The sequence below is a fragment of the Oratosquilla oratoria genome, chromosome 8 (assembly GCF_046742065.1).
Source record: "Oratosquilla oratoria isolate Oo_2021 chromosome 8, ASM4674206v1, whole genome shotgun sequence".
NCBI classification, from domain to species: Eukaryota; Metazoa; Arthropoda; class Malacostraca; order Stomatopoda; family Squillidae; genus Oratosquilla; species Oratosquilla oratoria.
This window is the reverse complement of record NC_134784.1, coordinates 34,081,005-34,097,137: the sequence shown is the minus strand read 5'-3', so window position 1 is coordinate 34,097,137 and position 16,133 is coordinate 34,081,005. Positions and strand designations below refer to the sequence as shown.

The window sequence follows — 16,133 nt, the reverse complement described above, 5'->3', positions numbered from 1 at the left end:
GTACCCCGGAAAGTAGCTTTTGCAGAAAAACAAGACAACAGCTCTAATGTTCACAGACACCAAAGTATGGACTAACGTTCAAGTCCTCGGTGAAGGAACTTACGGACGGGTGGTTTTGGCACAAAATGCCAAAAACGGGGACGTCGTTGCCCAGAAAACCATCCCTGTCAACCCCAAGTTTACAGAGGAAGTTATCCATTACCAACTTAAACACCCCAATGTAATCAACCTCTTCTGCTGGGAAAGGTCCGACCTTACGCAGACCATGTACATGGAGTACTGCTCTGGAGGAGACCTACAAGGCATCATCGACAGTATAAGGACAACAGACGCCCTGGAGTACTTCTCTCAACTGATGCAAGGCGTGGACTACATTCACTCCAGAGGCGTGGTTCATCGCGACATCAAGCCTGCGAACCTCCTCTTGACCGAAGCCAAAGTCCTCAAGATCGCAGACTTCGGACTTTCAGAGGTCTTCGTGGTCAAAGGCAAAGAGGTTCGAATCAAAGGCGTTATGGGTACTCGGGCTTACATGGCCCCAGAAATCCTCCAAGACCCGAGCTACCTTGGACCTCCGGTCGATCTCTGGGCCTGCGGTATCATTTTCGTCCAAATGATGGGCAGAGTCCGACCGTGGAAGCAAGCGGCCTTTGGGGACGAATGTTATAAAATGTGGACTGAAAATGATCCGAAACTGAAGGAGATGATTCCTTGGAGATGGATCTGTGAATCCACGATGACAACTGTAAATCTTCTTCTGGAAAGAGATCCGGGCAAGCGACTGGCTGGCTGGCAGAACTTTTGGAAAGAGTGAAGGCGATCACTCAAAAGGAACACAAAATTCCATAAGAGGTCTTCATACTAGAAAATTACATAAAATGTAAATAAAAAAGACAATGATATGAAAATATCAGGAAAAGAAGAAACAACTGAAATAAAAAGGGGGAAAATGTAAACGAAAAATTATGAAAAAATATATGAATATAAATAAAAAACATATACACAAAAAAGAGGGGGTTCCCCTCAGCTGAATAAAGCTCTTGGGAGCATCATACAGAAAAAAATTCATAAACATTCCATCCGTCAATGGATTAACTTTTATATATGACGAGGATTTATCTCAATAAAACTGGGCAGCGATATCCACACTTACAACAACGATAAGGCTGGGATCGTTGCCTGCATCAAAATGTATCGACTAGAAGTTAGAGACAGACTGATATAGATAACCAGTTAGCTAGATGGGGTCCTAGTGACGTTTACTCCTTTTCCCTCAATCTCGGGGATCCTTGGAGTCGAGCTCGATCCCAAACCTTTATCAGTTCAAGCGAATCATCGAGGTCGCCTATTGTTGGGAAATGAAAACTGGCGGGTTACCGGACATGCAAGTCACTTACAATGCGCACACGCGCGCACACACACACAGACACACACACACACACACACACACACACACACACACACACACACACACACACACATTATGGTCTCTTGTAGTATCCTTTATTCTCATGTTACCATGTAGTGAGTGCAGAAACAATTGTTTATTTACAAGAAGAAGCTTTATGGACAGGGGTGACAAGTGGTAATGGTCACGGAACTGCCTAGTGTAGGCCTTATGGTCTCCTGCGGTCTCCTCCATTCTTGCGAGGTTTGCGATGAAAGGGATTTGGTACAACAGTTTTTACGGACGAATATATCTGTACCAATGTTAATACCCATTCTCCATAATACTCTTGATAAAAGAAATATAATATATATATAAATATATATATATATGTATATATATATATGTATATCTATATATATACATATATATATGTATATATATGTATATATGTATATATATATAAATATATATATATGTATATGTATATATATATAAATATATATATATATATATATGTATATATCACTATCCCACTCCCATTAAGTGGGAAGTGAGAAACCCCTAATAGGGCAAAGTCCTGCCAGTTGCGTCAAGCCACTGCCCAGTCCCATTCCCATTTTTTTTTTAAGGCCGGTGTTGGGTCGCCTCCGCAGCGGGTCCAGGACATGGACCTCACGATCACCTGCTCACGAGTTCGACACGGTATTCACTGGGCTACCGCGATGAAGGGGGTGGAAAAGGAGAGAGGTATAAGACGGAGGAAAAGATGATGGAGTTGAAATAGGAGGAGGAGTAGAGGGGGTGGAGGAGGAGGAGGGAAAGGGAGAGAATTATGAGGAGGAAAAGATGATGGAGTTGAAATGGAAAAGGAGAGGGGAATGAGAAGAAGGAGAGGGCTAAGAGGAACGGGAGGAGGAGGAGGAGGAGGGGGGAAAGGAAGAGAAGGAGAAAAAGATGATGGAGCAGAAATAGAAGGAAAAGGAGAGGGGGAGGAGGAGAAGGCGAGGAGGAGGAGGAAGAGGAGATGTCTGTGGGCAATGAGGAGGTTGCAGAAGAGGTTAGAAGTGGGGCGGGGTAGATCGGCGCCAGGGCCTCGTGCGGGAACGTGATGGGTTTGGGTGAGGTGGGAGAGAGAGAGGGGGGAGGGGGGCAAGAGAGAGAGAGGGGGGAGGTGAGGGCAAAAGAATGGGGTTAAGAGGCAAAAGAAGGAGGTTTGGGTGTGAAAGGAGGTTGGGGCAAAAGAATGAGGTTAAGAGGCAAAAGAAGGAGGTTAGGGTGGGAAAGAAGGGGGGTTGAGGTGCGAAAGAATGGGATTGGGGCAAAAGAATGAGGTTAAGGGGCAAAAGAAAGGGGTAGGGGGATCGAGAGAGAGGTGAGGTGAGGGTGTGGGGGCTGTATGGCTAAGGTCAAAAGGAGGAAGGAGAATTGGAAGGTCAGAGGCTGAAAGGGGGTCAATACCCCCCGATGCCGTGGGGGGCGAGAGTTGGAGACGAGTGAAAAGCCATTGGAAGGAGGGAATGGGGGATAGAAGGAAGTGAGGAAGGATAGAGGAAGGAGGGAATGAAGCATAGAAAGTAGTGAAGAAGGAGGGAATGAAGGATAGAAGGTAGTGAGGAAGGAGGGGATGGGGGATAGAGGGAAGTGAGGAAGGAGAGAAGGAAAGATAGAGGAAGGAAGTAATGAAGGATAGAAGGTAGTGAGGAAGGAGGGAATGAAGGAGAGAAGGTAGTGAAGAAGGAGAGAATGAAGGATAGAAAGGAGAAGGAAAGATAGAATGAAGGGTAGAAGGTAGTGAGGAAAGAGGGAATGAAGGGTAGAAGGTAGTGAGGAAAGAGGGAATGAAGGATAGAAAGGAGAAAGGAAGGATGGAATAAAGGATAGAAGATAGGAAGGAGAGAAGGAAGGATGTAGGGTAATGAAAGAGGAGGGAATGAAGGATAGAAGGGAGGGAAGGACAGAAGGAAGTTAAGAGAAGGAAAAAGAAAGGAAGAAGGTATGAAAAATGGAAACAAAGAAGGTGAAGAGGGAAATATTGGAGGTAGGAAGAAGGAAGGTAGGAAGGAAGGAAGGAAAATGTACAAGGAAGAAGAGGAAGAAAATAACGAGGGAGACGGTAAAAGAAAAAAGTAGAAAAATATGAAGAAAGGAGATTAGGATTAAAGAGATGGAGAGGCACACAACGAGAAAGACGAGGGTGGGGAGAAGGAGGAGAGGAGGGATGAAAGGAATAGAGGAAGAAGAAGAGGAGAAGGAGGATTAGATGTTAAGAAGAGAAGGAAGAGGAGGAGGAATACATGAGGAATAGAAGAAGGAAGAAGAGGAGGAGGAGGAGAATTAATGTTAAGAGAAGAAGGAAGAGGAGGAGAAAGACGAGGATGAGGAGACGAAGAGAAAGGAGAAAAGGAGGAAGAGAAGAAGGGAGAGGAAGATGAGGAGAAGGAAGACGAGTAGGAGGAGGAGGAGAGGAAAAGGAAGGAGAAAAGGAGGAGAAGGAATGTATGAGGAAGAGGAGGAGGAACAGATGAGGAAGACAAGGAGGAGAAGGAAGACAAGGAGGAGGAGGAGAAATAGATGATGAAGAGGTGGAGGAACATATGAGGAAGACGACGAGGAGGGGAGGAGGAGAAGGAAGACTTGGAGGAGGAGGAATAGATGAGGATCCTGTCTACAGCCACATAGCAGCTTCCTTCTCGTACCAAAGATACGTTTTCCTCGGTCCGATGAACGCTCAACGATGATCGTCAAACGATTGTCAAGAATAATAATTCTTTGTCTTCAGCGACTCTAACGGCACTCGCACGAAGTAAAAAAGAAAACATAATTCAAAAACAAAGACTTAGCGATCTAGGCAATCTTTTGACGTACCTAGCAAAGGGCATCTTTATCCTTAACACCAACCCTAACCAGGCATAGTGTGCGGATAAACAAAGAATTTGTGCTCTAGATAATCGTTGAGCTATGAACGATAATCGTACCGAGCAAGACTTACCATTACCTAACCAGTAATAGGTTGCGGTTCCCCTCTAGGCCAACCCATCAAACTACCGCCCTGATTGGTCTAACCACTCCGTCCTTGAGCTTATCACTCATCATCGGGTGATTGGGCAGGTCCTCATCGAATGATCTGATTGGGTAAGGAGACTCCCGCTGGGATTGGGGGTCAGGACTGGTCGCTTGGAGGATTAGTTAAGCTCAGTCAGCTGGTTTATTAATACGTCAAATGATCTAGATCACTTTGTTCATTAACTGTAGTTGGTTTAGTCAAAATTATTCGAAAGTTGTTGCTCATAATTGTCTGATGTCATTAGATCAGCGTTTCCCAACCTGGGGTGCTGAAATCAATTATAGGGGGTGCTGGGAAGTGATGCACATAAAAATCACATTGATTACCCAGTTATGCATATTTGACTTTTTCCTTGCTATTTTATTTTTCTAGGGTGTTCTTATTTCTTCTACAAACAATATTGTCAATTTGTTTCAGTTCTAAGGAATCAAGAGAATAAATCATCAAGCATTACACTTTGCTTTCTTTTATCCCTCTAGTAATAGGGGTTGCTTGACTGCTTAGACATGACATCAGGGGATGCTATGGTCGGAAAAGGTTGGGAAACGCTGCCTTAGATGATCCTATTTCGTGACGTATAAATAAAGACAAGGAGGTTTTCGTTGGGATTAACATTTCATGTATGCAGACAAGGTCATCATATTAAGACATCAGGGAAGGCATGGTACTAAATCAAAGTTAACATATTTCTAAAGAAAGGGATATTTTTTGTTTTTTATTAACACTTCATATATACAGACAAAGTCATCATATTGAGACATCAGGGCAGTACTCTTAGTAATGGATTTAAATATGAAAAATCATATGTATATATATATATACTGTGGACTTAAAAAGGAAAAAGGCAATAACAGGTTTACCAACAGAGTAGTTAACGAATGGAATAAACTTGGTCACCATGTAGTGAGCGCTGAAACTATTGGTTGTTTCATGAGAAGGTAAGATAACTTAATGGTAGGGATGATATATTGTAATGGACATGGAACTGCATAGTGCGGGCCTTATGGTCTCTTGCAGTCTTTATTAACATTTTGATTTTTTCACAACCATTTCAACACCAGGAACACTTTATGCAACATATATATATATATATATATATATATATATATATATATATATATAATATATATATATAATATTTCCCCCCAAACAAAGGCCTCATTCGAATTTATATACCTGAGCAGAACGGTATAATTTGGTGAATTTGGCGTAATTCAGAACCAAACCTAGGATTTCAAATTTCAGCTCTTCTTGATTATCAGTCACAGAGAACCCGCTGGGACTGCAGGGGGACTGGCTGCCCATCAAGCATTCCAGCACATTTGGATGAGCTCAATTCCAGGCTCAGATATTCGTGCATCATCGGAGACACCAGGAATCATGTCTGAGTTCTTGCTGGTCTTTGTCGCCAAAACCCGGACGAGTCAGTGGACACGTAACGCTACATTCCCCCCGTCTCCCAGCCTATGCACTCATTCTCTCTCTCTCTCTCTCTCTCTCTCTCTCTCTCTCTCTCTCTCTCTCTCTCTCTCTCTCTCCCTCTCTCTCTCTCTCTCCTTTCTCCTTTCTCTCTAAATCTGTCTCTCAATTTCTCTCATTCCCTCTCTCCCTCTCTCTCTCACTCTCAATTTCTCTCTCTCTCTCTCTCTCTCTCTCTCTCTCTCTCTCTCTCTCTCTCTCTCTCTCTCTCTCTCTCTCTCTCTCTCTCTCTCTCTCTCTCTCTCTCTCTCTCTTTCTTTCTTTCACTCTCTCTTTCACTCTGTCTCTTTCTCTCTCTCTTTCTCTCTCTCTCTTTCCCTCTTCCCTCTTTCGCTCTCTCTTTCTCTCTCTCAAACACACATACACTAAGGCATACGCAGAAGTACACACATGAAATTATATAAACCTGCACACAACCACTCACACACGTAATGTCCACACCCAAACACTAACACTCTCTCATACACTCACTCATTTACTCATTCACTCATGCACTTGCTCACTCACTCATCCCCACATATACACACACACGCACACATACACACACACACACACACACACACACACACACACACACACACACACACACACACATATATATATATATATATATATATATGATATGCGCGCACACACACACACACACGTGCCACTACGGCGGTCCGGGTTCGAATCCCGCCCAGGCCTGAAATAATTTCAGTATCGCTGCACTGCGAATTGTTACTCCAACTCTCGTGGGCGGGGAGTTGGAGTGTGTGTGTGCGTGTAATGTCACAGTATTACCCATAGATCGGTCATATACGAGCTCTGAGCTCTTTTCCGGGAGGGAAGTAGCTGTCGATCACAAGTCCAACACGTGATCCAAGACCATGGATAATCACACACTCACACATACGCACACACACACACACACACACACACACACACACACACACACACACACACACACACACACACACACACACACACACACTCACTTGATAGCTGTTTTTCCAATATGTTCACAAACAGCGCCGCATAATCGACAGGGCGTCATTTGTCTCCGGTGACGTATCAAAACAATATGATTTGGTTTAATTGGACAAATAAATTTTTCACGCTCCACTGGAATGGAAAGAATTATGATTTGACTCATAGTTGGCAGCTCAGGCATACTAAAATTCACATCACATATAAGGGAATGATATTTTGGAACGTATATTAATGAATACATGATATGTTGGTATGAATGACACACACAAATATATATATATATATATATATATATATATATATATATATATATATGATGTGAGCGGAATAGGAAACACAGGAGTCTTGGTCTTGAGTTTATTCCTGACTAGTTTCGCAGGTATGCTTTTTCAAAGCATTCCTTTGAAAAAGCATACCTACGAAACTAGTCAGGAATAAACTCAGACCAAGGCTCCTGTGTTTCCTATTCCGCTCACATCAACCTGTCAGAATGTCTCAACATCAATATATATATATATATACACATAGACATATACATATATATATATATATATATATACACATATATATACATATATATATATATATATATATATATATGTGTGTGTGTGTGTGTGTGTGTGTGTGTGTGTGTGTGTGTGTGTGTGTGTGTGTGTGAAAATTTCAAACACAGGACTCAAGAGTAAATTCTGTTACTCTGAGTCCAGTGTTTGAAATTTTCCGACAACATGGCTCCTGGACTCCAGCTCTTTACGAACGTGTATGTATATATATATATATATATATATATATATATATATATATATATATATATAATATATGTATATATATATATATTTTTGTTTATATAATGCATATATTCCCTCTTGGAAATGCATGTTATGGATCTTTGCTTATACGTGCGATCGCACAACTTCGGAGTGGGATAGTTTGTCTAATTAACTCCTCACTCTGTTCGTTCTCTAAGGCCCTGTTCACACTAACGGTTTCAACCGCTGCGTTTCAGTTACAGTCTAAGTCAATGGAGGCGTTCACACACGCAGCTTTTCCTTGCCTATGCTCTGAGCTCTCTTCCGGGAGTGAAATAGCTGTCGATCACGAGTCCAACATGTGATCCAAGACCATGGTGAATTAAACACACACACGCACACACACACACACACACACACACACACACACACACACACACACACACACACACACACACACACACACACACACACGTCTTCAATCACGTGCAAGACTCATGACTGACAGCTATTACCCTTCTGGATGTGAGATATGGAGCTCATATATGATGAGGTCTATGGGCAATGCGCGCGCACACACACACACACACACACGCACACACACACACACACACACACACACACACACACACACACACACACACACACACACACACACACACACACACACACACACACACACACACCTGCCTTATCTTTTGTCAGAATAAGCAAAACCAAGACCCTGAAAGTAAACGAATTCTGGACCCAAATCCTCTTCTAAGCTGACACAAAAAGACAAAGAATCTCGAAGTTTTTATGGCCACAAAGGGATTAGAGGGTCCCAAGAGGGAAAAGGGGGGAGGGGAGAGGAGAGGAGGAGACGTGAGAGGAGGGGAGAGGAGGAAAGTGGATTTCAGTAAAGGAGAAAGGAGGAGGGAGAGCGCGGTGGGAGGAAGCTTTGAGGAGTAGGCGGGAGGGGAGAGGAGGAGAGGGGAGGGGAGAGAAGATGAAGAGGAGAGGGAAGGGGAGAGAGGAAGATTGAGAGAGGGAGAGAGAGTTGAAGAAGGGAGGAGAGGAGAAGAGGGGAGGGGAGAGAAGATGATGGAAAGGGAGAGATGAAGAGGGGAGGGGAAATGAGGGGAGAGGAGAAGATGGTAAAAGAGAGATGAAGAGGGGAAAGAGAATAAGATGAAAAGGGAGAGATGGAGAGGGAAGGGGAAATGAGGGGAGAGGAGAAGATGGAAAAAGAGAGATGAAGAGGGGAGGGGAGAGAAGAAGATGAAAAAGGAGAGATGAAGAGGGGAAGGGAAATGAGGGGAGAGAAGATGGAAAAAGAGATAATGAAGAGGGGAGGAGAGGGGAGAGGAGATGAAAAGGGAAAGAAGAAGAGGGGAGGGGAGAGGAGAATAGATTTCAGGAAAGAAGGGAAAAGAGAGCAGAATTGAGGAAGGAAAGTTGAGATGGATGGAGCGTTAGGACAAACATTACCTTCAAAGCAATCAAGCAAAGACAAATAATGAAGGATAACACTTACCGTGCTCTGTGAGTAACCTTTAATGAGTTCATGCTGAAGAGCTTACTACGCCAGGAGGCGCTGAGTAGCTGCGGCCGAAGCCGTCACCTGTGCCTTATGAGTTTGGACTGTTGGTGCAGGTAACACCAGTCCCTGCTGCGGGTCGGAGGAAAGCGCGGGATTCGAACCCATAGCTAAACGAACGCGAGACCAGCATGCTTCCCATTACGCCACCTGTTGGATGGATTCAAGAGGAGGGGTTCGAACCCTGCCAAGGTAAGTAAAAAAGAATAAAGTTGAATTATTGAAAGATTTGTACAACGTCTGTGTTGGAAAGATTAGAAAATGTGTCTACATTTAGTCGATGGTTTCCACCAGTGAATGTTGGGCACACATTTGTTAAATTCTATTAATAGTAGACATTCCTATACTTCTAATTATGGTATTTCATATTGGGTCACGTGTGAGTTGATTTCATTAATTGAGAAAGGTGGCAGGAGAAGACACGGGTCTAGTTCCGAGTTTATTCCTGACCGGTTTCCAGACGAGTTTCAAAGCGAAGCTGGTCAGGGAATAAACTCGGAACTAGACTCTTGTCTTCATCCACCTTCCTCAACTAACAATATCTCAATATTTAAGGTCACGTGTTCGTTTGTCTAATTAGTTTTTTCAAGGGAAGATACGGTACAAAGCTTATGGTTATGAAGAATATATAAGCTATGGAATATACAAAGGGATTCAGCTGTTATACTATTGCAATATGCATAAGGGGGGGGAATAATGACGGCCATTGCAATATATGAAATGTAGTGGAACGACATATTTGAAGAGAATGTATTTCATACATTTACATATGTTTAAAAATTTTTGCCAAATTTGGAAAGAATGTATTTCATACATTTATATGCGTTTAACGATTTTTGCCTACATATCAAGGGAATATTTTTCATACATTTATATAATGTATATTTAATTTTTATACGATATTCATTCTATTCTTAATGATGAAATTACGAGCGCGAAAATTATCATAACAGGAAATCATTCTGTTTAACATCACGAACTCCACCTATAAGGAGGCAAGAACGGTGCCCCTTACAAAGGACTTTGTAGCGTGGAATTAGCCATGCCCTTGGTCCAACTCGCTGGCGGCAGAGCTAGAACTGCCGTCCCCTCGACCTGCGCCGCAAGCAGCGACGCTCAAATCCGCGGGATCAGCGGAATACAAGAGCAATGAAAACGAAATATCGAATGGGTTTTACTGGAACCTGTGAGTTCAGAAGATTTATTGCCCAGCCATGTTTGGGGGGCGACGACCCCCGAAATGTTTCAGAATTTGATCTGTTTTTCAAATTTGGTTTTCTAGCAGCTTTTTGCAGACCGAAAGCGGGGTTCATCCAGGATTATTTGGTCCAGGAAACTTTCCGAATTGTCATAAAAAAAGTCGGCAGATATTTTCATTTTCTGCGATCACGATTGAAAGTCTTGATGTGGTTCATAATCTCGAATGATACTGTACTTTTTAACCACAGAAATAGTTCTAATAAGTTATGTTTTGTCTCATAACTAATGTAAAATATATACTCGACACTCAACAGCAAGAAGTGTACTTAAATAACGGTAAATTATTGTGTGGTTTATGAATCTCGCCGTGACTGTACACACACACACACACACACACACACACACACACACACACACACACACACACACACACACACACACACACACACACACACACACACACACACACACACACACACACAACCTCGTAGCACAGTGGTTAGAGTTCTCGCCTGCCACTACGGCGGTCCGGGTTCGAATCCCGCCCAGGGCTTTAATAATCTCAGTATCGCTGCGCTGCAGGTTGTTACTCCAACTCTCGTGGGCGGGGAGTTGGGTGTGTGGGTGTGCGTGTAAGGTCACAGTATTACCCATAGATCGGTCATATACGAGCTCTGAGCTCTCTTCCCGGTGGTTAATAACTGTCGATCACGAGTCCAACACGTGATCTAAGACCATGGAGAATTAGACACACACACACATACACACACTCTCACACACACACACACACACACACACACACACACACACACACACACACACACACACACACACACACACAAACACACACACACACAGCTTGTTGATACAATGCCCACGTCAATGAACCTAATTAAAACAACTCCATGAACGCCGAAGGAAAACTAAGAAACAGACTCACAAAGAGACAGACAAACGAGGTCACATCTTAATAAGCTGTCGAGCAGAAGAAACCACTCAAGGTATCTCGGGAGCCTCATTGAAGCGTTGTACTTACTTTGAAGATCTTGTTTGTTCTTTGCAGTGCTCCAAAGAAGGATCCTCATCGTCTTTCCGACTTTGTTTATCAAACTCAACCAATGATGTGTGTGTGTGTGTGTATGTACGTGTGTGTATCGGTATGTACATTAACTACTTTATTATCAAATATAAATGAAACTATTTTTTCTACATCTGTGCTACCGATCAGAATGTGAGGTGCCAGAACACCTTCCCCCCCAGAATGACATAGAGCATAAGAATGGAGGAGATTACAAGAGACCATAAGGCCTACAATGGGCAGTTTCATATCCCTCACCACCTGTCATCCCTGTTTATAAAGTTATCTTCTCTTAAAACGATCAATAATTTCAGCGCTCACTACATGGATACTAAGTCTGTTCCATTCATTAACCACTCTTGCTAAACCAGTTGTTGCCTATTTCCTTTATATAATTTATGTTTCATATGTTCTCGTTCCTGACTTGTATCATCTCGTCAGCCTGCCTTTCCTCCTTCTTCGCCTTCCTTTTCTAATGTCCCCAGTCTTTTCTGTCTCCCTGTTACCTGTAGGACTTTAGTTTCGAACTCCCACCTTTCCCTCACATGAACCATCATACATCGTCAACAACCAATTTTCCTCTTCCTGCTTCTTTTTATCTTCACTCACCGTTTCCCATAAGCCCCTTCCTCCCAAAAATTTGATCTGAGGACCTCCCCTCTTCCTTTTACTCTATCCGCTTTCACCTTCCTCTTCCCTTGCCTCTATTCCGTATTTGTTTTTCTGAAGTGTACAAGGTCCCTTTGGACATAAATCAACCTGCAGAAGCCAAGGGAGTTGTATGATTTAGCACATTGGTAAGATGAACTGCAGATCCCATTTTCGGAGTGTTGTACAATGATACGTATATTACGAGTACTGTCATGATCCTCTTTTATGTATAACCACGCTGAAGAGGATCACATACAGTATTCGTGATATACGTATCTTCGTACAACATTCTTTGTTTTCTCCGAAAGTGGGATCTACATTTAACATGATTTGAGAACCCTTGCGGAAGACTACAAAGTGAAAAGTGTGATGGAAGGGGAGAGAAAATCAGCTGGGATATCGTGGGACTGAGTGAGGTGCAAAGACGAGAGGAAAAACTAGTGCAGCAACAAGCGAGTCAACACTTGTTCTGCCATATAGGTGGAGAGAGAGAGAGAGGGAGAGGTAATCATTTTTCTACAAATGTGACAAATGTAACAGATGGTGGAGTCAAATAGCTCATATCCTGACTCATGTCTCCTTGGTTCGTGAACCGTCAAACGATTTTATTTACCTGTGAATTAATTAACTCCAGTGGTCCTCAACCTGACGTCCATGGTCAATTGGAGCCACAAACTAAAAGTTAGTGGTATTTTGTGGATACCTACTGATTCTATTCAGTGTTAAGATGGCCTCCAGAAGGCTGCAGGGGAACAGCATTACATAAACATGGGGTTCATGGAAAAAAAGGGTTGAGAACCCCCTGATGATTGCTATTAGTGTTCACTGCAGGACTGCTTGGCCACCTACATTTTGATACAATTTAATCAGATTGTAATGGATTCTAAGTATCTCTATATATAGAAGCCAGTCTCTTTTAGCTCTCATAATTAGAATGTAATACAAAATTAAAACGTGCATATGGGATCCAACAGAATCTATGCCCCAGTTATTACATTCAATCAGGTTATAGCCGTGTGTAAACGTATGCCAACGAGAACTGGTGCCATATAAGGGCAAATAGGATTTGATACCCTATAAGTGATGACTAAAAGGATCTGATAGTTATGAATAGAGTCCAATAAGGTTTAGCCTTGTATAAGTAATATGCAAACCGGATGGCGTATAGTTAACCAGTCTGGCAATTAACAAAACATGACGAGAAGAAACCAAAGCCCTTCTCAAGAGCCTATTATAGTTACAGATCACCAAGTCTTAATGTTTTCAGTCTCTATCAAAGATTCATGTCCAAAACATACAGTTTTCGTATATTTAGCAATGTTTTTATAGACGGATTGACCCTCTTCGTTTATTTGGTTTTGTCGTTGCTTGAACAAGGTTAAAGGAAGTTAGATCTACATTAAACGACATCAACTTGACTTTTATTGTATTTTTCTTTAGTATTTTTTTTTTGTATTTTCTTTATTATTGTTTTTTTTTAACTCGGGAGGAAGGCAAATTAGCATAAAGTTAGAAAGTTTTATATTTTTATCACGCACCCAACTTTTTTAACTTTCTCTTTCTCTCTTTCTCTGCTTCGTTTCTTTATTCTCCTTCTGTAGCTTTCTCCCATTTTTCTCTCTTTCCCTTATGATAACTGCAAACATCATCACTTTCTCTCTTCTTCTTTCATTTACTCTCTTTAACTTTCTCTCTCTTTCTCTCTTTCTCTCTTTCTCTCTTGTCTCTCTCTCTCTTTAATTTTCTCTCTTCCTCTCTTTCTCTCTCTTCCTCTCTTTCTCTCTTTCTCTCTTGTCTCTCTCTCTCTTTAATTTTCTCTCTTCCTCTCTTTCTCTCTCTTGTCTCTCTCTCTTTAACTTTCTCTTCCTCTCTCCCTTCTCTCTTGTCTCTCTCTCTCTCTCTCTCTCTCTCTCTCTCTCTCTCTCTCTCTCTCTCTCTCTCTCTCTCTCTCTCTCTCTCTCTCTCTCTCTCTCTCTCTCTCTCTCTCTCTCTCTCTCGCTCTCTTTTTCCTCTCTCTCTCTTTCTCTCTCTTTCTCTCTCTTTCTTTCCTTATTATAACTCCAAACCTCATCACTTAGATCTCTTCCTCGCTACATTCTTTAGTTTTCCCTACTTTTCTCTTCCGATAACTGCAGACAGATTCGGTTTGGTGTAAATTCATTGATCCACTGCTGAGCTCATATATACATAGAGTTGAAATACTCTTATCATGTACTTGAATTAGTTAAACCCAAACAATATTTTTGTTGCGTTTGATATATTGCGAATACATGTTTGAATAAGCTCGGTTGTTTTAATATAGGTAATGTGTGAGCATAGCTAAGCTTGAATATACAAATACGAAAACAAAAATAAAACATTAAAATTAAAAGTAAAACTGAGAATGAAAGCTGATATGAAAGCATGTGCAACATTTTGCTCATGCAGTCGTATGTGGGAATATGAGTTGTATGCGGGGATATGTGGACAGCGAATTATTATTTTTAATTTGAAAAATAATTTTTTTTTTGTTAGTGAAAAAACACGTACGGTGATTTTGTATGTGGATGTGCCTTCTCATGTAGTCGTATGTGGGAATATGAGTTGTATGTGGGGATATGTGGACAGCGAATTATTATTCTTCATTTGAAAAATGCATTTATTTTTTGTTAGTGAAAAAACACGTACGGTGATTCTGTATGTGGATTTGCCTTCTCATGCAGTCGTATGTGGGAATATGAGTTGTATGTGGGGATATGTGAACAGTGAATTATTATTTTTAATTTGATTTTTTTTCTGTGTGAAAAAAATACTTATAGTGGTTTTGTATGTGGATTTGCCTTCTCATGCTGTCGCATGTGGGAACATGAGTTGTATGTGGGGGTATGTGAACAACAAATTATTATTATTATTATATTTATATATATATATATATATATATATATATATATATATATATTGGTGAAAAAATACGTATAGTGGTTTGTATGTGGATTTGCCTCCTCATGCGGGAATATGAATTGTATGCGGGGATAGGATTCATATGCAGATTGTTATTTTTTAATTTCAAAATACAATGTGGTTATTGACTGAGAAAAAAAAAAACTCGAATGGTGAATTTGGGATTTTCATTTATCTCTCTTTGCTTTAGTCGTAAATGCTCCACTCACGTTCTCTACTTATACCAATCTGTTAACTGTAGTTCGTCCGAGTTTCGAAAAGGCCAACTAAACCAGGAAATGGAGACACTATATTATATATTTGTACCTTCACGTTTAGAAATGATAATCGTTCCTTGCCTTTTCAAAAATACATTACTTCCTACAAGTATTGTGTGCGTGCATCTTTGGGAATATATATTGTTATTTGTATGTGTGTGTGATATATCATGGTCTTGGATCACGTGTTGGACTCGTGATCGACAGCTATTACCCTCCGATAGAGAGCTCAGAACTCGTATATGACTGATCTATGAGTAATACTGTGACCTTACACGCGCGCGCACACACACACACACACACACACACACACACACACACACACACACACACACACACACACACACACACACACACACACACACAACTCCCCACCCACGAGAGTTGGAGTAACGACTCGCAGCTCAGCAATATTGAATTTATTTCAGCCCCTGGGCGGGATTCGAACCCGGACCGCCGTAGTGGCGGCCGAGATCGCTACCACTGCGCCACGAGACGTGTGTATGTGTGTGCGTGCATTTACCTAATTGTAGTGTACAGGAAAGGAGAAACGTTCGTGGAGTTTCGTCTCCTATTTTCCATGTACAATGTGTTGTGTGTGTGTGTGTGTGTGTTTACCTAATTGTACTATACAGGCAAGGAACAAAGGTCATTGGGACCCATTTTTTGTTCTCTACTTTATATCTAGGTTCAACTTCATGCATAGTGTGTGTGTGTGTGTGTGTGTGTGTGTTTGGGTGTGTGTGTGTGTGAGAGAGAGAGTATATTTGTGTG

At 41.7% G+C, this 16,133-nt stretch overlaps 1 protein-coding gene across 1 annotated transcript in view; it reads left to right on the top strand.

Moving 5' to 3' along the window:
* LOC143027338 (uncharacterized) overlaps positions 1–814 on the top strand; it is a 12,083-nt gene extending 11,269 nt beyond the window's left edge. The window contains exon 2 of the mRNA XM_076188612.1: positions 57–814. Coding sequence (XP_076044727.1) covers positions 57–814 — 758 coding nt within the window. The remainder of the gene's footprint in view (positions 1–56) is intronic.
* Positions 815–16,133: the final 15,319 nt, after the last annotated feature.